The sequence below is a fragment of the Oreochromis aureus genome, linkage group 7 (genome assembly GCF_013358895.1).
Source record: "Oreochromis aureus strain Israel breed Guangdong linkage group 7, ZZ_aureus, whole genome shotgun sequence".
NCBI lineage: Eukaryota > Metazoa > Chordata > Actinopteri > Cichliformes > Cichlidae > Oreochromis > Oreochromis aureus.
This window is the reverse complement of record NC_052948.1, coordinates 35,943,606-35,965,490: the sequence shown is the minus strand read 5'-3', so window position 1 is coordinate 35,965,490 and position 21,885 is coordinate 35,943,606. Positions and strand designations below refer to the sequence as shown.

General features: G+C 37.6%; 1 protein-coding gene across 2 annotated transcripts in view; it reads right to left on the bottom strand.

The window, feature by feature from the left end:
* Window positions 1–21,885, bottom strand: part of lrrtm4l1 (leucine rich repeat transmembrane neuronal 4 like 1) — a 56,250-nt gene that overhangs the window by 22,264 nt on the left and 12,101 nt on the right. Inside the window, exon 2 of one of the 2 annotated variants that reach the window (XR_005613582.1) lies at window positions 15,740–17,435. Coding sequence is in view for 1 of the 2 variants with exons in the window: in XM_039614306.1 (XP_039470240.1) it covers window positions 15,805–17,435 (1,631 nt within the window). In the remaining variant the exon portion in view is untranslated. The remainder of the gene's footprint in view (window positions 1–15,739; window positions 17,436–21,885) is intronic. The other variant, XM_039614306.1, reaches the window with a different exon arrangement.

Below are 21,885 nucleotides of genomic sequence, written 5' to 3'. Positions count from 1 at the left end.
TCTAATGGGCCTCAGATGACCGTTTGCTTAAATTTGGGTCTCAAAGAATCTTTTTTTTATTCTGCCTGTACTCTCCACCCTCTTCTTCTATTGCTCAGGTTGAAGCAGAATTTGCCTGTCTTACATCTGTTGACCTGAAAGGGTTCCTTTTGCTGTGCTTGACCATTATGGAGAGGTTCGTGGAGCTGTACAAAATCAAGAGCGGCATAGGAGGGCTAACTAGGCTCATAAGATGCTTCGGTGATGATGTAAGTGTTCAACTGCGAAATCTAATCCTTTGTTTAAGTTTTAGGTTATCCAGTTCAACTGATGAACTCATTGAAAGAAAGCTGATAAGTAAAGTCTGTCATCATATTTCACAACTGGACATTTAGTGTGGTACCTTTTACAGAATCTGTGTATATTGGTGGTAGGTTGGATATCATATTCTACTTGAATGTCCTGATAAGCCTGATTCAAAATCTCCAATGATAATCATATATTGATGGAATTATGTATCAAAAAGCTATGAATTTGGAGCTGTCTACATGTTTCATGAACACTGTTTAAAGTGTTTTTGTTTTCTTTTTGACTTCTTTGACCAGAGCCCTACACAAAGGAAGAGGACAGAGGACCTCATTTTCTAAAGGAAGATCCCTCACACACTTTCAAGACTGTGAAGGTTAGCATTGTTTCTTTTAGTAAATTTAATAATGACAGCACCACAGTGGATTTTAAATGAAACATGTGGCATCTATGAAACAATAGATGCCACATGATAACATGTGTACTTTTTCCTCACCAAATGTATTATTACAAGATCTTTGACACTGGATTTGGTCTAGGTTTCAGAGAAACTAACTGGCAAGCTAGCATTGATATTATTAGTGTCTTGTGTTTATTCATGTCTTCACCAGGGTCTTTGACATTTCGCTGCTGTACTGTTCACTTCAGCTTTACGTTTGATTTCTCACATTGTATATTGTAATGGCAGAGATATTAGGATATTTAAGGGGCTGCGGTGGCTGCTACAGCTGTGGGGGGCAATACTTTGGTGAAATGTCCTGGACCCTGGAAAAGAGACTGTGTAGACTGGGTAAGCAATTAAAGGTTACTGGCCGAGAGTCATTGGGCAGCTGGGTAAAGGTGGATGTTGATATTCAGTGCCAATTATGCAACCTGTTCAGCCACGTCTATATGCTCTTTTTTCATGCTGTTAATATAGGGGGAAAAAATAAACTCTAATCAATAAACTGATTAAAGAAGCATTGTCTATGGAGCCATAATCTGATCCTGTAGTGTAGCTGCAGTTTGCACATTTCATGTATTGTCAGCCAGATTTTTTTTAGAGCACAGCCAATATTTAGCATACGTAGATTTAAATTCACACACTGGTGATGGCAAGCTACATTGTAGCCACAGCCGCCCTGGGGCGCACTGACAGAGGCGAGGCTGCCGGACACTGGCACCACCGGGCCCTCTGACCACCACCAGTAGGCAACGGGTGAAGTGTCTTGCCCAAGGACACAACGACCGAAACTGTCGGAGCCGGGCTCGAACCGCAACCTTCCAATTATAAGACGAACTGTCAACTCTTGAGTCACGATTCAGTCATCCATCCATGTGTGTGAATGACTGAATGTGTAAAGCGCTTTGGAGTCCTTAGGGGACTAGTAAAGTGCTATACAAATACAGGCCATTTACCATTTAAATTGAAAATTTTGTTTGAATTCTGCAATTGAAGACATGCTCAGTTATTTATGAACATGGTCTTTGTTTAAAGCAAGAAATGGATTTGTAACATGGGGTGCATATCTCATTCTGAAAAACTTTAACAACTAATAAGTGTTACCCAAAGCCAATCACCATCATCCAAAGCATCAGTATGGCTCTTCTTTGGAAAGACATGAATTGTTAAGCACAAGGGATATTGTGTAATTGTAATTGTGTAATTTTTTTGTTGTTGTTGTTGTCTTTGAACCCTTTTATAGCCGACAGGTATTGAAGACAATGAAAGTTGGCATTGTGATGGTGAAAGAAGAAGACATCATCGATGTGTTGGTTGTCCTTGAGGAGGCAGTAATCCTGTCTAATCTGAGGGATGTCTCAAGTGCCATTTCCATGCTGATGGGCCTTCTTTTGCCCTCAACATAGACTATCCAAAGGAACTTAAGGACATCTTTGAAGTCATTCAGAACATCCTAATGAACATTGGTGGAAGGCAGTGCGTCTCACTAGTGCATGGTCTAAGAAACAGACTCTTGCAGAAAGCCATGCAGAACTGTAATTGTATGCTCACAGCATACAGTTGCTTTAGTGTTAAGGACAGTTTTTATGTTTGTTTTTGTATTCTTGCAAGTTCTCATTCTCACTTTTGTATGTCACTAAATGACTACACTTTACATTCCAGATTAGACAATTACTCATTTGTTCATGGTTTAAGAAACTTATGTGAACAACAATATAATGGTGGACTTTGCAGATGCTTATCTCATGCAAGTCAGTAATTTTTCCTTTGTTTTGCAATTGAGCAGACTCAAACTGATGTTTCTGAAATATTCATATTATCAAATGTTTCAGAAGCATGCACTCATTTTCAGAGATATTGGTTCTGTGGAATTTGTTGCAATTGTAAATGAAGACAAATACAAGAGTGTGATGTCTTAGTTGTTATAAACTGATCTTTACTGTCACTTATCAAAGGTTTTGTACTATTTTAATATTTCAAGTTTTATGCTAACAGGTGTGACTGAGCACAATGAAGTTTAAAAATTTTGCAAATGTAAAGAATAACTTTTCTAAAATAGCAAGTGTCCCGTTGATACATTACATTAATGCAGACTTTATGTTGTTACTTCACAAGAATCACTACTGCTCCTAGAGTATTGGTCAGAATTTAATCTTCACCCAAACTGGGCTCAAGACCAAGTTCAAATTTATTGTTTCACAGGAGCAGCCTTTGAGTTTTGATGGATTGTGAGCCTGATGAGCTACGTCACTGATTTTTCTGTTTCTCAGATGACTAAGATGGCACAATAAATGGTCAATGTTGGGTGCTCATGAGTAATTGTCTTGTCATGTTCTTAAAACAAACTTTCTGTATGAAATGATCAGATAGACTTTAATGGAATCTGTGGGATTTTTTTTTTTTTCTGTAAACAACAGAAAATTAATTTAAAGGAATGTAGATATTTAAACCTGAGATCTAAGATGAACCTAACAGGTAGTTTTGCTGAAATGGATGATGGAAAGCTAAAAAAAAACAAAACAAAACTTAAGATGTTTAATACACATTTTTCTTTACATCCAGTCAATCAACTCTGATAATTAAAATGAAACTGATTTACAAGTTCACTCAGCTACCTTAAGGAGCTCAGTTAATTAATACACTTAAATCAACTTAGCTAACAGATTATGTTAGTTAAGCTAAAATAGATTCCTAAGTTAAAAGAACTACTAAAGTATTTGAATTAACTAAAAAACCCAAGTCAACTGAACTAGGACAAGAGTTTAAACAATAGATTATTTTAATTTAGCTGAAAGGGTTTTCCCAAGTAAAAATGACAATTAAAGGAGTTGAACTGACTAACAAATCTCAGTCAACTAAACTAAGACGAAAGTTTAGACAACATGTAATTTTTCATTAAGATAACAATTGGTTGTGTTATAAGAACAAACTCTATTTCTTGACTTAACTTAAAATTTTAAGGCAGCCCTGTACCTGATATTTTTAAGTTGAAACAACAAGTTATATTTTACAGTGTAGGAAGCACTGGTATAAATAAAGTGAAGATTTGAGACGAGGTAAGGTTTGAGATTAAGGGAGGCTTAAATTGTGTTTTCCCTCAGTATATACAGAAATAGTTTGAGGTTGATTTGAGACACAGTCTAGTGTCAGGTTAAAGAATCAATTTCTCCAGGAAACATATTCTAACTGTACTGAAAAATATACAGTAATCAGAAGATAAATATAATGATATACATTCATATGATGGGTGTACTGAACTATTGTAGTACTTATCTGATCCTGGATTAGAGGATTTAGTATATCTCTGAGGATGGGACATGGACATGATCCTGTGAAATGAACAAAAAATTGTATCTCATTTTGAATACAATGTGCCACAGTGGATGTTAGCTAGAGGACATTTGTTAGCTACTAAACCATAGCTAAACTTTTAATGTGTAAAGAGTAAACTTATTAAACAGCTTTGGGAACATTGTTGCCAAGTATTCGAGACTGACTGCAGTGTCTTGTGAAATGCGTGATTTCCGATCTGGGATTCATATACCATATGTGCCTTATTGCAAATAAACTTTAAGTGTAAGAAGATCTCATTCTGATTTCATCACCCCTACAATTCAGTTGAACTGACGAGTGTAATGGGGCCGAAATTTCAAATTTATCTCCATTCACTATTTCAGAGAATAAACTGTATTTCTTCTCACTCATGTATGCCTTCCACTCTGGAAAAAAAAATCTCCCATATTGTGTAGGCATTTGCATTTGAACATGATAGTGCAGAATGTAAAATTACATGGGGGCAGGCTCTGAGTAAATGGTGTCTCATTCAGTTATATTTTTGGTACTTGTTGAAAGAGGGGAAAGCATTACTCATACACGTTTCCTCCTCTGAATCTACAGTGGTTCTTTCGATCAAAAAGCCTACGTGTCATTTCCTATTGGTATACATAATTTGATGACATATAATTTTTATCTCTATTTTTCAAAAATAGATGTACTATTTACAAGCCACACATAATTATCCATCATTACTTTCCTCACTTCAGAGCCTTAAACATGACGTGACAAAATTTGTTTAATACAAAAAAAGTCTCTAATAGTAACAGCAGGCTGTGGAAATTTAAATGCATCTAAATATAGTAGGAATTTGGCTATTATTCCTTTTACTACCGGGTATTTTAGCTTAGTTAATTCATTACGACATTATTGTGTTTTTTTCTTTTTGTTTTTATGCAAAACATGTTCACATGTTCCAAATCACTTTTGACTGTCTGACATAATAAGATTTTATCCTGATGAACTGCCAAACAGCTACAGGAGATATTGTTTTCCTTTCCCTTTTTTCTACTGAAGTGGCTGTTGACACTTGCCAGAGGGTGCAAAAGTGCAAGTAGCACTCCGAATGCAACTACTAGTGACAGTGTCATACTCAGCAGTTAATAAATGACAGCCTCAATGTGACATTTAACAAAACTTGAATGTACATTATATTATGAACCAGAATATAAAACTAACTTTACACATTCTTATCCAAAAACGATCACCACTAATAATGCAGGAGAGTCCAAGAGTTAGGCAGTTACTCTAGAAGAGCTGGACAGGGCTGTAGAAGGTCCTCAACCCATCAGCAGGACCACAGCCATCTCCTTTGTATGGGGAAGAATAGCATTAACTTTGCTGGAGGACTACAAAGTTACTTTCAGCAAGCCAGTGGTGTGAATGTCTGATCAAAAAAGTCATAAGCAGACTTCATGAGAGTTGCATCCTCTAGTGGGCCATGTGCTCACACCTGGCACCATGGAGCCCGATTGGCATTTGCCATAGAATACCAAAATTGCTTTTCACAGATGAGAGCAGGGTTCACCCTGAGAACATGTTACAGACATGAAAGCAGGCAGTCCCTGGAGGATGAAGGAATTTTAACCATTGTCAGGCCCCCAAGCTCCAACAGATATTAGAACACCTCTGGGACATTATGTCCCATCATATCTGACATCACCAGGTTGCACCTCAGACTGTCCGGGAGCTCAGTGACCGCCTGGAACAGATCTGGGAGGATATCCTCCACGACACCGTCCGTCATCTCATTAGGAGCATGCCACAACATTGTCAGGGATGGATACAAGCACATTTTATTTTCATCAAACGATGTGGCATCCTTTCATTCCTAACACACTACCCGGTCCATATCAGGATAGACAGATATGCAGCATGTTTGTTTTGTCTTGTTTTGGTTTTTGTTTCTTATTGAGATCTGATGCATTTTTAAAGTGTTAAGAAGTGTATATGACAAAGCTGTAGGAGGTCTGTGATGCTATCGTGTCAAAATGGAACAGTGCTGAATCAATGCAATGAAGAAGAAAATGCAGTTATAATAAATGAGTGTAATTAGATAAATATTATAAAAATAGCTCCATAGCTCCAGTCATCCTCAAAGTCAGGGAGTCGCTGTGCCTAACTGACACTGGGAAAGAGGCAGGGATCACCAAGCACAGGTCACTACTCACATGGGTAACACAGAGAGACAGATTACCTACAACCATTTTTGAGTCACTATTTAACCTACCAAGTGCCATTTCACCCTGTTATAAGACAGTCACACAGGGTGCACCACAGGACCATGGAAACAGCAATATAATGACGGAAAGTGGGATTAATTTGTACACAGAGGATGTCTTCAGATAATATGCAAGATCAATTAGTGATAACTTATTAAATAGCAAAATTTATTACAAACAGTAGCCATGCAGCCATTACTCATAGAAAGCACAGGGCAACGTAAATGTAAGTGGTGTGTGAGGTATAGGCTATAGGTATAGGTATTTTATTTAAACTTTTTAAACAAACATGGGTCACTTGGAGTAGAAAAGGCACTTCAGGCAGCATGGTCTACAAAGACATGCTTTTTTCATGGGTGGATGTGGATGTTCTTAGATTCTGGAAAAAGAATATTGTGCCTATAGGGAGCCATTTAAAAATATGTGATCTCCACAAATGTTTCTGTTCCCTTTAGGAAACCACACTTTAATGATTTAAACATTTGTAGAGAAAGAACCAGCAACTTTGTGCAACTGAACTGAAGGAGCAAAAGGAGAGAAACCAAAAAAAAAAAAAGAAACCACACACACACACACGAGCGCGTGCGCACACACACACACACACACACACAAACACACCTAACAAAAACAACAACAAAAAAAACAGTATCTCACTCCCCCCCAAGTTCTGCACAAAAGTTGCAGTCCTATTCGATTCTTATTATATAAGCAATGCACGAAGAAGGCAAAAATAATATTGTACTTATTGTAAAAAATTTATGTAAAAACAGTTTGAATTGGTTGAATTGGTGATTTTTTTTTTTACCTGATAGGCCTTGCAGCCCAAAATAACTCTTTGAGATTTCATGACCAAAAAGCATTGTGCAGTTCAAACTATTGAAACACAATTAATTACTCTAACCTATGTCTTTTGAAGAGAACAATGAAGTATTTTTTTATGACTAAACTACCTCCACACAGTTTCAAGGTTCATAGGGTACAGTCTGTCTAGCGCAGACAGCTTGTTAGCATACACTGGTCATTGCTGTAAACCCTCTTATGGTACTGCTCTTCCTACATAGAGGTGATTTCATGGGATTCCTTGCCTGGCTGCACATTAGCCACCAACCTCTTAATGATATAAATAGCACAAATGGCATAGTGCCTCCTTGTTCCACATTTTCATTCCAGCTGACTTCCTTCAGCCTTTATTTTCTCACATTTTCTAAATTCAAATGCTTCACAGTTGGCAATAAAACAGCAATGAGGAATCAAAGGTGCTACAAGGGAAGTTTTAATAAGACAAATGGGAAGATAGTTGTGGATGCTCATTCCCTGCAGAATTAGAATGCTACACTACAGGGCTCCGACTAATGAGTAAAGATTCATTGTGAGGGTTTGAAAGACGATTACAAGGATCATCATGAAGAAGAAAAAAAAAAATTCAGCCCCATAAAGTACAGCATATTTAGGCCCTGTAGTGGACGGTTGGTCTGCTGCTTTGGTCCAGACTGAAATATCTTTTTTTTTTGTCCTTCGACATTGGTGTGCATTGCACTGCACCATTTTCCCTGGATTGAGTTAACTTAGCCAGTTAACCTATAACTAGCAGTGCCCTTGGAATGTTGGACTTTAATATAGCCAACACTCAGGCTGATCAAGACACCAATACCAAAGGAAACCTTGTTAATATCAGTCTGATGCTACTGGCTTTGAAAATGCGAGTATTTGATACCCTTGTGAATGACAGTGTTTCCATACTGGTATTTGCATTAAGCTGAAATCAAAAATGTACATGTGGATTCTGTGCTACTATCACTCCTCATCACACTGTTTGGTAGAAAGACATATGTATTGACTGCACTTCACAATTCTCTACCTGAATAAATGTATTCTGCTAAACCTAATATGAAGAATCAGCAGTCTCATCCCGACAAACCATATGCATATCTCCATCTTGGCATTTGCATGCTCGGTTATTGCTGGAGTTTTGTTCAGCTGCACAATGCTGCAAAGAAAACCGTCTCAAATACAATTGAGAAAAATCTCAACTGAAGGCACCACACTTTATCCCACATCCCAGCATTCCTACTTAATTTGAAAATCTTTTCTCAACACACCATTGTTTCTTCAAAGAATGGAGAATAGCGGATAAAAGTTTCTGGTTAACAACTACTAAGAGTACCAGCAATAAAAAGCAGGAACAACGTCTTGCGTGAGTTGTTTATTAACTACTTAGCCAATCACACAAAGATCTTATTGCTTGACTAGCTTTAGGCCACTGTCCTCCACACCCATTTACACCCATTTACTTGTATTAAATAGGAGCAGGATGAAGAAGTGTGCTGGAGATGAATTGCTGTATTCTGCAAGACTAGCACTGCAGGCAAATGGAAAGTCAATACAAAGTAGATTCATTTTTGAAGTTAATTTCATACTGTGTGGCCTAATTTTAAGTAATATTAAAATGTTTAAGAAGTTAGTTTCATTAAAAAAAAAAAAAAAAAAAACAGAAATCCCTTTTTTTTGTGTGATGACACTTAATGAGGTTTTGTGGCTTCTGGCATGAAACAGACACGCTCTCGACTAGATGGGTGTTGTTGAAATAAATCCTGCTGACTATGATGGTGACAATAACTGCCCATTCATTTTCGATCTATTGATTGATTCAGTTTAAGGCAGTAAATGGTATGAAACGCATATGGCATATGAGTGTCACATTAAGACAGGTGAATAAAAATATATTGAACCTCTATTTTTGGCTATTGCTTACTAACTTACATACGTGCCGCGGAAGTCTAGGCGTTTAATATGCCAAGACTGCCTGCTGTAGACTATTACAGTTCAAGAATGGCCAGAAACATTTGTTGCAAGTTCCTTACCTTTTCTTTCTACCTGTATTTTCTTTATCCTTGCTACATTTGTTAGTTGCTTTATTAACATTAAATGCATAATTACTAAACAATTTACCTGTGTCAGTGTGTCTAGTTACATATGTTAATATCTTTTTCAACCCACCTCTGCAGTGAATGTGATGACATAGGGAGTTATCCTTATTCTCATTTTTGTATCTGCACATTTTAGTACGTGTATGTACATGTGCCAGCTTTGCAGTTATTAAGACTGAAGCAAAACAAGATGTTTGTGTGTTTTTGACAGAACAAGTGAGGTGGGTGGGTTGATGCTACTGTTATCTGAGGATGAAGTATACAGTGGCTGCCAAAGCCAACGGCAAGAAGAAGGGGGAGGAGGGGGGCAGGTAGCAGATTAGAAAATTCAATTTAGGGCAAACGCGGGGGTGGATCTTTTATATAAGGTGCCACTGAGCTGTTTTCCCCTTTTCAGTCTAAAAACTGTTTAAAAAATATACTATAGAATCTCCTCTCTGTTTTTGGTGTGATATCCAGTAAAACAGAAGATCCTTATTTGTCTTAGCTTCAGGGCCAAATCAGGCTCCAGATGCTGCTAAGAATACACCACTCACCGGGGTTTGTGTTGAGTATGTATGACTGCATTTCTCCATGTGAGATAGGAGGGAGTGCCTAGGGTGCAGAATCACGTCTACAACATTTTAGTACATGCATCATCATCCAGCACAACCTTGCTGGGAGTTCTTTTGAGGATGACCCAGCAATCGAGGGAAAGGGGCATGAAATTGTCCCTCTGAGAGGGCTAAGAGGTTTGTTGCACTGAAGAAGTGGAAATACTTCTCACCAAGGGGCTTCTTGGCATTGTCATACAAGCAGCTGTTCCAACTGTCCGCCATTTTAAATGATGATAAAGTAAGATGTTTTGCAGCTTTTCTCTGTTCTGTCAACTGGAAAAATACTTGGGCAGTGCAGCCAGAAACACATATCGCTCCCTCATTAGCCCTCCGTTTCCATTAAAAGAGGTTCAGTTATTGGCTGACAGGAGCAGCAGGATCTTGCTCTCTGGAGCATAAGACAAAGAAAGTTTAAAAAACAAGAGAAAACAGACAGAAAGCTTACTATAGACCAAAAAACCTCTTAATAATTCAGTTACTTTAAACTCTATCTTGCTCGATCACAGAAATGATGAATTTAATAATGTAAGACCAGAGAGGATTGCATGATGCACATATTAAAAGCTGTTTTAGTGCCTGCAAGGGAGAATTTGGGGCAGGAGGGGAAGTGAGGGTGCAAATGACTGAACTGGAATCAGGGGTGTGAGACTTACTGTATATTCATTGAGATCTTTCTCAGTAGTGTATGCCTGCTTGCACTTAAGCTCTTAATGGTTCCTTAGAGCTGATGAGGTAAAGGGGAGAGAGAGCGGAAAATGAAAGTGTTCTTCTAAATGGTTTTTGGAAGAACGCCTGTCAAGTGGAACGGGACTAGAGGGGAAATTAGCCAGGGGACATGCAAAGTGTACGCTGGGGCTGACTGTGTGACATCCTTCTCTCTTCAAAGCCATCTTGAGGTAAAGGGTGGGGGTAGGGTACCAGCCCAGTATCTCCCAGAAGCAGGGATCGCTTGAGGAAAGACCAATGAGAGAATGAACTGCCAAATCTACTTTTTCAATTTCTCCTATGGGACAATCAAACGTCACTCGCCTCATGTTGATTTCGTAGACTGTTTTAGCGACTGTTTATGTCAAAGCAACATTTCTATGCACTTTCTATTACTTTCAAAGGTGCACGTGCTATCATAACAGTATTTTAAACACGTATGATTGCCTTTCCACACACATACAACACCAATACTGTACAACATTAAAATCATTACAACTGCTTACCAAAAATACATGTAATGGGCTCTTAAGATCAAAATATCCATTTCCAGTATTATTAATTTTAACTGCCCTGTAGGTATGTGTAACAATTTGTACTATTCTATAATCTGTCAACATGTAGGAGGATCACAAATCCTAATTTATGCTTTGAAGTCTTAAAAAGTGAATGGTTGTTGAAATGCAGCAAAAACATCTTTTTTTTAAATAAACAGACGAGATGAACCAATTTGCCTGTTATTACAGCTCACAGACAGAGTCTGTGAATTTCATTCTGTGAATTCAAACTGTGTACTGCTGTATTATAGCCACAGAGCTGAGCAGCATGACGTAATGATCACATTGCAACCATACTCTTGCTGTCCACAACTGTATGTTTTACTACTATCTTTTTCTTATAATTGTATGTCAAAATATGTCTAAGTGACCTTTCACAATATCACTTTATAACAGAATTTGTTAATAAAAGATAAACTGATAGTTAATTAAACTTGAGTTAATAGGTGTTTTACTACTGACAGAAAAATTGCATTTCTTAAATGACATTGATTTTTTTCAGTTTAAGTAATTATAATAAATTGTGTATTAACTGAGGTATAATTTTTTATTATTTAAAAGGCATTCCAAGGATTTAGAAAAGAATTTTAGAAATATAAACATGTGATTGTTATAACACTGAATACGTTTCAAAGACTATTCCATTTTATTCCATAGCCTAGACTTTTTCTAATATTTCAAAGTAGCTGAACCCATCTACAGTGAAATACAGCACTGTGTTGCCAACCGAATGTGATCAGCAACAAAATGAATCAGAAGGCAAAGATTGCCATTCTAATATTTAAAAGAGTCACCCATTTATGCTTTAAACTTCCTGCCGCCTGCTAATGTAATGCTATTATGTAAATTAAACTTCAGCATTCACTATTTTGAAGATTCATGAACATCACTATTTTAGTATAGAAACAAGGAGTCATTAGGCCTACCAGGGCTTTAATAAAATGCCTCAAGGCAAGTTTTAATAAGATAAATAGGATGATAGTTGTGGATCTAGAATAGCAGAGTATACCCACACATATGAGCTTCCTGAAATAAGCTGTATTTAATTTCTTTTTGTGGTAATGCTTGCTATCATTTAGGCACCATGTTTAAAGCCGTTGTTTTTCCCCATAGCTGTAAATTTTCCACAACTCCTACATGAAAGACCTGCCCATATTTGAATTCTGTACATGGTGTATTACTGATCCATTTTGGTGATCTCAGCAAACGCCATGCATACCTGCAGCTAACCTCAACCTGTGAAAAAAAAAAAAAACCCCTCTGGAGCTGCACAGGCTTTTAAGTGTTGAGTTTCTTGCCTCAAAATCTTTAGGATGTAAGTAAAAAAGACATCGACTTGTCTCCTGCTGGGCTCTGATGCCATGCCGTGTCAGTCAGAATACCTCACCGAATTCTAGCCACACCAAAGTAAATGTGTTGTGCTAGCTTTTGTTCCTCCCCATTGCCATCCAAAAGGGACTGCTGGCGCTGCACACAGCAGTAATGAAAGGCACAGCCAGCTGCGCCGACCAGCAAGATGGCACTTTCATCAAACTAAACCAGGCTGACACCAGCTTCTCAATTATTAAACGGTTGAAATAAGCAACAGTGTAGAACGCCCCCAAGCAAACTACTGTAGACACCGTCAGTGATGTTGAAAAGGAAAGATCGTTTTTGAGATGATGAGATTTGGATTATGGTTATGTGGAGAGAAACAATACTTACACTGACACTGATTGCTACAGAAATATTTGCAGTTAAAAGAGAGAATCAGAGCATTGCTTTTGTTTGTATCAAACTGGAGTCAAGCTGTGTGCTGGTGACTAACACAGCAGTCACAAGACACTGCACAAATATGGGTCTCTTAATCTTTTCAAACTGAAGTATACAATACTTTTTTGGGTTATCTTTAAAAGACATTCATTTTTTCACTTCTTTAAAAAGAACCTAACTCTGATGTTATGGACTTTGGAATTTGAATACATCTATAAAAACAAAACAATGAAAAAAACCCAACAAACTGTTAATCTAAATGCTTTTTACCAAATTCCAAGTAGGATTTTGAAAGTGAGAATGAACTTTATTCACTGAGTTTGCACAACATTATGTTTTCCCACATTATTCTCTACAGTGAAAAGTTAATAAACTCCTTGTTCAGAAACCCCCCCACAAATACTCCACTGAATAAAATCGGCCTAAAGATATGTAAATTTAACATAATGTCCTTTGTTCAGCGTAAATGTGTGTTGCATGTTTGGTGTTATAGCAGGGTAAGCAATGTTTAAAAAACCTTCATATTATGCAAGTGAGCAAAATACGTTTTATTAGCTGGTTTTCATTTGCAACTAATGAGCCCCAGATTCATTTATTCAGAGCAGAGAAAAACTATACAGCTGTGTTTTTGATCTCTGGAGGGTAGATTAGTATTGGTCAAACCCAGGCGTAATCAGGCATGTGATTCTCTATTTACAAAAGCAAAGGTATGTTTCTTTTAAGAGTTTTCAATTGGCGTAGTGTTGAGGTGCTAGTAAAGTTCAGGGGCAAACATGCATTCAAGCTGTGGCTCATTGCACAAAAATGAGATTTCTTCAGCAAATATTACAAGCTTTGGGAAAGAGATATCAAAACACCTCCTCTCTCCCACCAAGACATCTTGTAATTGAAACTGAATAAGCACCAAAGGGGAAGTGGAGAATTTTTGAAAGAAGCCATAACCCTCTGGTTGAATAGCATCCTAATTGGCTTTAGATTTGACATTAGTTTCACCCCTTAACCACTGGACTGCACCTTTGAAGTGCTCCTTCATTCATCCTTGAAGTCAGACTGCTTGATTAGCTGCTTTGCTCACAAAAATCTATGCATAAAACTGATGGCCATTTGTTTATTCTGTATATAAGTACATGTCATTTTAACACACACCATTTTTTAAAATCCTTGCAAGCACTTGAAATCAATTTAATCCTAGTACATTTCTCTTTATCGTTACTGCTGACATCATCCATTCAATCATAATGCAATGCATTATGACTGAACTCTACAATAGCCTAATATCATGAAAGTGAATCATGAAAGCAAACCAGCTACATTGTAACTGTCAATATGTCCTTGTGAACACATGCCATGAGGAAAACTGGAATAAAAAAAACTGCTATAACTGCAAGTAAGAGGTTGAAAACAATTTTACAGTAGATGTAAAATGTTAAAGGCTGGAACTGCTCCATTGTCAATATCAAGTGAGTTACGACTTAGAGTATATGGAACAGGCTGATTTGATTAGGTGATTTGGTTGACTTGCTTTAATTCATTCGACCTCCCCACTGCTGTAATGCTGACTTCACCCACAGGGAAGGAAAAAATGTTCTTTTTTCTTACTGACATTTACTTATTATATTATAACTTCACAATGTGAGAAAATTAAGTTTATAGCTCAAGTAAAAACGAATAGTACCTAACAATTTAAATTTTAAAATGAAATATTTTGCTCAGTGAGCCTCTTTCACATTTGAAGCCACAAAGCTTGAATACGAGTTAGGATAACTAGAGAAAAAACTATTATTTGATGTATTGTATCCTCCAATTTCCCCTTTTTTCAATTTAATTGAAATCAATCGCAAAATATTTAGACAAAAATATTTTAAGTATTTTAATTCACTTAAACTATCTTGGGCCCATTGGTGAAAAACACACAGGTATGCAGTGATTATTTTGAAAGGTAGAATTTTTGTCCCAAAATTAGAGATGTTTTCATGTTGGTGGTTGTAATTACAATGGTTTATACATTCACTCCTTACCAGAGCAGAGGGATCCTCATTTAAGCCATATCATAAGCTTTGGGATTACCATAGTGCCTCCCCTCTATGCAGATTAACATAAATTTCCTCAAGTGAGGAGGCATGCAGTGCGCCAGACAGACTCAGTGCAGATCATCAACTTTAGACATCTATAATGGATGTTCAGCTGACGATAGGTAATATATTTGAACTTTATGTTCTATCTAGTATTGATCAACTGCTCTCACTTTGTGACATGACAGCAAAACTACCAAATTCTTACTTAACAGCATTGCATTTCATAGACCCTTGCTATTTTACCTTAATAGATGCTAAATATAGTAAATTTGGCATTTTTCATTAGAAAAATAAATTATGTAGGCACACGTTTATGCATTAGTCCACACACACGCACACACAAACACATCATTCTCACTCCTCCTCCAAACACGCAAACCAAAAAAGCTTTAAAACATCTAAGCCATGCAATGCTAATGTGGGGTAGTGTCTACAAATTAGTTAGACAGTTTCCAATTATTCCCTGTGCTTTCAAGTCTACATACCATGAAGAACATTTTCAAAAGGGTAACTTTGAAAAGATCATCCAGATAACAAGTGATATAGAGATAAATTCCAAGCAAAAGAATGGTAATTAAAGCCATAACCAATACAATTCAGAGAACAAAAAATTATGCATGCAATAATTATTGTGTTAATGTAGTCCTCTGAGACCATGATGTAGATTTCTTTTCCTGGATCAGATTAGCTGTTTTGTATTTTCCCATTTAGAGTCGGTTTCAAAATAAAAAACTGGAATAATTGGAGACATCTAACATTTGGAGTCAGGCGTGCTTTAAATGAAGAGTTAAGGGTGCTTAACTGTGATTAGTGTTTTTACAGTACATACTTGATAAAGGATTTACCTCTCTGTTGGGTCTTGTATTTTGATTTTGAGTTTTTATTTTTAGGCTGATGCGATCGATCATACCTCACACTCCCTGGAGCCAGAAATTGTGCAAGTGCAGGAACCGGTGCCATTGCCTAGCACCTCCAAAGCTTCCGGTGTTGCAGCAGGATTGTAGCTCATGTAATACTCTTGTAGCTGGGAGCTGAGGTTCTGTTCTGGCTCTGGACTCTTTTTGCGACGCTTCCGTCCCACCATGGATCTCTGCTGCAGCAACCTGGTTGCACCTGGGTAGCGCCGCCACAAAACATAAAAAATTGTCAAGATTAACGACATGGTGAAGAAGAGTGCTACGCTGCCCACAACCACTTTGTGCAGAGTCATGTGCTCTATCTCTGGGGGTGGTATGTGAGTGGGTCGAGGGCGAACCACTGAGTCTCTGGGATCTTTGCTCATATGCCCGGGAAAGGTAGGATGAGGAATGGGTCGAGGTCTAAATGGTGGGAGAGGACCAAAGGTACTTGTCGGTGGCATAGGTGGAATGCCACTTGTGGGGCCAAAGGTTGGTTCGGCAGTGGCTTCAGAAATGAGCTCTGATGTTGGTGAAGGTGTTTCAGTCAGAATGTAATCGGTTTCCTCACAAATACCGTGGCTCCTTGTAGCATCCATGACTTTTTCTCCCTGGAGATACTTTGGGCTGCTGCATATCATTGTTGTGTCTTTACTACCCCGAAAATTTCTCAACCAAGCAACAAGTGGGCATATCCCAGTTCCACAATCCCAGATATTGCCAGCAAGACTTATGGAGGTCAGTGAGATCCATGCTGACACTGCCTCCTGAGACACATTGGACAGCTTGTTGGATTCCAGGTTTAAGACTTGCAGGTTGGGCAAGCAGTGAAACACAGCTGGGTCCAGGGTCTGAATTTCATTTCCAGACAGATCAAGCTTCTGCAGTGTATACCATGTCCATGGCAGACCCTGGTTGACCACCCTAATTCGATTCCACTGCAGATAAAGTGATCTTAGGTTGGCTAAACGTGGAAACAAAAAAAAGTTGATCCGAGAGAATTGGTTATGTTCCAGATGTAACTCCATCAGCTTCTGTAGACCCAGAAAAGTTGTACGGGTAAGAGCTTTGATTCGATTGTAACCCAAATCCAGAAACTCCAAACTTCGACACTCCAGAAATGCTCGAATTGGGATGTTGGAGAGACCATTGGAGCGTAGGTGAAGGTTTTGTAGTTTTCGTAAGCCATGGAATTGACCTGGCTGTAGGATTTCTAATTTGTTGTAGGACAAGTCCAGACTTCGAAGATTTGGAATTCCATGAAATGTTGAATTGTGTAGGGCTGTAATCCTGTTGGAGCTCAGTATGAGCTCTTTGAGCCTGCGGACCCCCTGGAACGCTCGACTGTCAACAACTGAAATCTGATTGTGGTCTAAGTAGATCCAGAGAAGCTGGCTGAGGTGAGCAAACTGATATGGTAGCAGCGTATGCAGTTCATTGTATCGCAGGGAAAGGCCCTGGCAGCCTACTGAGATGTTTTCTGGAACATCTAAAAATCCAGATGAATCACAATGGACAGTTTTTCCCTCACATCGGCAGCTATTGGGGCATGTTCGCTCACCAAAACTGAATAACAGGGGAGCCCGCAAGAGAAGAAGCAAAGGGAAGAGGAGGTGTGTCAGTCGTCCATCACACAGCAATGGACCTACAAAACATTATAAGAAAGAGATACAGAGAGAAAAATGTAAAGATTTGAATGGTGATCAAGTTATATTTACAATTTCAAAATATTCATGCTGTCAAACAAAAAGGACTAAGAAGTATTATTACTGATTTACCATGCAAAGTCAGCAATGTGTTGCTTGGGCTGGTGCAACAACAGCTTTATACATGCATTGAAAATGACTTATTTATATTATATTATATTTTAAAATATAAAATCTCTTCTACAAAGATTTCAGTAAGTTCAAAATTCGAGACTGGCAAACATAATCTTTTTTTAAATTGTGGGTTTTTTGTTTGTTTGTTTGTTTTAAGACCCTGTGCAGCCTGTCAACATGTCCTTAGCACAATTGCTGCCTGTTGCTTCAGTGGCAGCCTCATCTGCCATGCAAATGCAGCGATTGTCCAAGTTTTAAAGCTGATCTTAGATCTTGGCACATTTTTTCCCGCATTACCCTACATTTTTGGGACATTCAGCAAGACAACCAAAACAAGTCCACACCACTCAAATTATGTAAACACACCTTCATATCAATGCTGACAGGCAGCCCTTGATTTCAGATTCGGCTGCAGTACGAAGATGTTTAAAGATGTATCACTGTCCTAACACATTCTGGCTAAACTATATGTCAAGGGCTACATTCTTGACCCAGGAGTCTGAGTTATGCTCAACGAACAATCCCATTTTATAAGTTTTGAGATTATTTCTTTCCGGAACCTTGAGGACAGACAGATGGACAAACATCTTTAAAGGTAAACAGATATCATAACAACAAGTACAACAACAACAATGCATTCCTTTTGGTAAATTCTTTGAATTAAATCTGAAGGTCTGCAGTCCAATAAAATCTTGACTGAATATTTTAAAACCCTGTGTGATTTACAAAAGTAGAAAAAAAGCCTTACTGTCCAAATACTAAAGGGCCTGACTGCATATCCTTATCCACACATAACTGAAGTCTCTAGAACTACCAGCTTTCAACTATCCAGTGCTGTCAAAATTGGGCACATCCTGTATCACAGTAATGGTGAAAAAGTATTGTTTGGCATGTCTAAGGTGGTAATCCCTGTGTCATCCTTTAGTAATATCGTTATAAGCTCAGGCTGCTATGGGGACCTCCCATAATGTTCTAAGTATTTCTCCTCTACTCTCCACACTTTAGACTTTACTTTTACATTTAATTAACTTTGTGATATTCTCTCTCCTGCAGTTTGTGCCCTTTTCTCTCTGTCCTCTTTCTTCTTGTACCTTTCTGCACGTATCTCTGGTTCCGGAGCTGCACATGTCTTGTCTGTAGTTACTGGCCCCAACAGCCTGCTCAGTGTCTGCTATCTCTTAATGATCAACCTTTTTTTTCCCCTCTTTGCTCTCCTCTCACCCCACCCAGTTGAGTCAAAAAGCTGTCCTCCCGGAGTTTGGTGCTGCCCAATGTTTCTTCTTGTTAAATGGGACTACTTCTTGTTAAATACCTCCTCACAATTATCAATTGCTTACTCATGGAAAGATCACAGGGTTTTCTTCTACAACACTCCAAGGTCTTGATTGTACTGTGTAAACTGTCATGAATGATTTAGTGTTACATTAATGAAACTAAAAACATGCTGAATAAATAATTTAATTGTTTATTACTAGCTTCAGAATATACAATTTTTGTACAGTTCAACTCTTGCACTTTCTCTATACTAACCTGCTGCTGTAAGCTGCAAAGTAAGAAAAAAAAATAGGAAATTCTTCCCCTGTGCAGAAAATATTAGTATGCATCATTATTCCACAACTTAGGGGTTGTCATACAGCACAGTGACAATTTCATGCTAAAGTGGGCAACAAACATCCAATGTCATACATGAGCTGCCACCACAAACTGCAAAATGCAGCTATGCTATACTTCAACACTGGCAGGTAACTTTTGACCTTTGTGGAAATTACATTTAACCAGTGATTTGATTTACTCCTGTACGCTTCCTGAATCAGTGCTGTTTTAAATTTGCAGTGTTTTAGCAGTTTTTGCCATGCCTTCCTTGGAGGAATTATGATAGAAGAATCTGAATAGACTAGCACGTTAAATTAATATTTTGATACAAAACTTAATTTACATTATTCCATTACATTCAATAAAGAAACATGAATGGAAACTGCATTGGGTAACCTGGTCGACAGCTCCTGTAAACATGAATTAGTCTATGCATCACTGTATGCATTAGAGGACACCATTTCACTGTCTTAATGTGTTTCAACAACAATTACCTTGTGGCCACTGGGAGTGCACACACCAACTTTGAGAAAGTGTGTGTTATCAGAATAATACAAAATGTCAAGAAATCATTAATTTGCATCTTGAGAGATAGGTACAGATTTTCTTTGAAGTAACGTATCTGGTTTCAGCATCTCATCCAGCCTTGCCCTGTGTTTAATGAGTTATGTGACTGTTAAAAGGAAAATCATTCAAAATAATACTTTTCAGCTTTCTTATATATCCTGCTATGACCCAGACAGGCATACAAATTCAGTTCAGCTCTCAACTTTACATTTAATTATATCATAAAATAGCAAAAAAGAAGTAAATATATTTCAAAAATAAAGCTACTTTGTGAATTGTACAGCAGGTTATTGGGGGAAATAAATGGAAGCAAATGAGTGCATGAAAATAAGTCAAGATAAACGCAACAAAAAATAATAGTTTCATAAATAAATCACTCTAACCCTTGAAGCAAAAGATGCAGTGCCACTTCCACCACCTCCTGGAACTACTTTGTGAACTCTCCAAGCATCCGTTGCACTACACGCAGCCATCAGTTTTCCCTAAATGATAATCCCATTGGAACATCGGCTGTGTTGTAAACCCCCAGGGCAACCTCACAATGTCATATCACTAAAACTACATCTGGGATTTCATGTGCATGTGCTCCTAAAAAAAGAATAGCAAAATATGAAAAAACAAGAGGAGGTTATTAGATGGCAGAAAACTCAAAGCTATGCAGCCACAATAATGTGCCACTGGGCTCATAGACACCTACGCATGACAGCGTCTTTAATTAGCACACAATGGTTCAGCATGGATTTCTGCATAGAGAGAATAGTAATAAAAGCCCCTTGGACATGTGTGCGCTAGGTTCCCATGAGAGGCTTTATAGAATACAATGAAGAGAAATGTTTACTCTCAGAACAGTTTCATTAATCGGTAATTAAATGGGGTGCTACGTGCAGGCATCTACTAGGCTTCCATTGATTTCACGTATTAGATGTACACAAGGGCATATGTAAATATATCTATGATAACTATTACAAATTCAAGAATATAAAATATGTCTTTCAATATAGCTGTGTTTGTGTCATTATTAAAGTAAAAAAAACAAACAAACATTAAAAATCATATATAGAAAATCATTAAGTTACAACCTTTATCTAAATACAGCTTAAATAAACTAGAGCTGCCACAGGTTGATATTAAATCCATTCCCCTGCAGATCAGATTTGATATGGGATTTGTGGTAAGCTACAACTTTCCAGTAGCAAGGCTCCTTCTTCTCAGTAGAGCGCGACCAATCACAGCCAGAGGCTTTTAAAGATTTTGTATCTTGTAGATTTAACATCTTGGAGATTTCAACAAAACCAGTATAGTGCAGCAACACCAACATTGCATTAGGCTCCAGTTTGTCACTATACCACCTATTTTACATTAAGTACGAAGAGCAGTAGGAGTTTGTTTGAACGGAGGTCTCCAGGCAACAAGTGACATCACTACAGACAATATCAGATCAGATTCTGTACAAATCCCTATAAGCCAGAAAATACTTGTATTAAACTTTGTGCAAATGTCTTCTTATAACCTCTGTAACAGCCTTGTAAAGTGTATTTCACCCTTTAGCTGAAGTTAAGTTTCTCTTAGTATTTATTTACAAAATTATAAATTAATGACTATCACAAGTCTTAAAGACAAATCAAAACTGACCTTGAAAATGAGAACCACAGTAAATCTCTTTGTACTTTTTGTCAACACATAAAGACTAAATTCAAAGGTCAGAGAAAGATAAACAGATGAAGAGTTTTATTTCCAATGACCTCTGGGTACATCTAAATTTCAATCTACATAAAGCCGATGATTGGTCGAGCTGGAGTAGTAGTAAAATAGTAGTAGTCTTCTACCCCAAAATATATTTATATATTTTAGTGAATGCATTAATTAACCCAGTTTACTGATTCAGTAAGGATAATCTAGATTAGATTTCCTATGTACTCAATGTACACAATGACTCTCAACATGTACATAACAGAAAATGTTTCAGCAACCAAAACTAGATGCAAATATAATTTTTGTTGCCTCAGATGGCAACAAAAATCAGATGGCACAGTATCAAAAATGTCTAAATGACTAAACTCATACCAAATTTAACACCACCTTTATTAGTTTAGCAATTAATTAGAAGATTTCTTG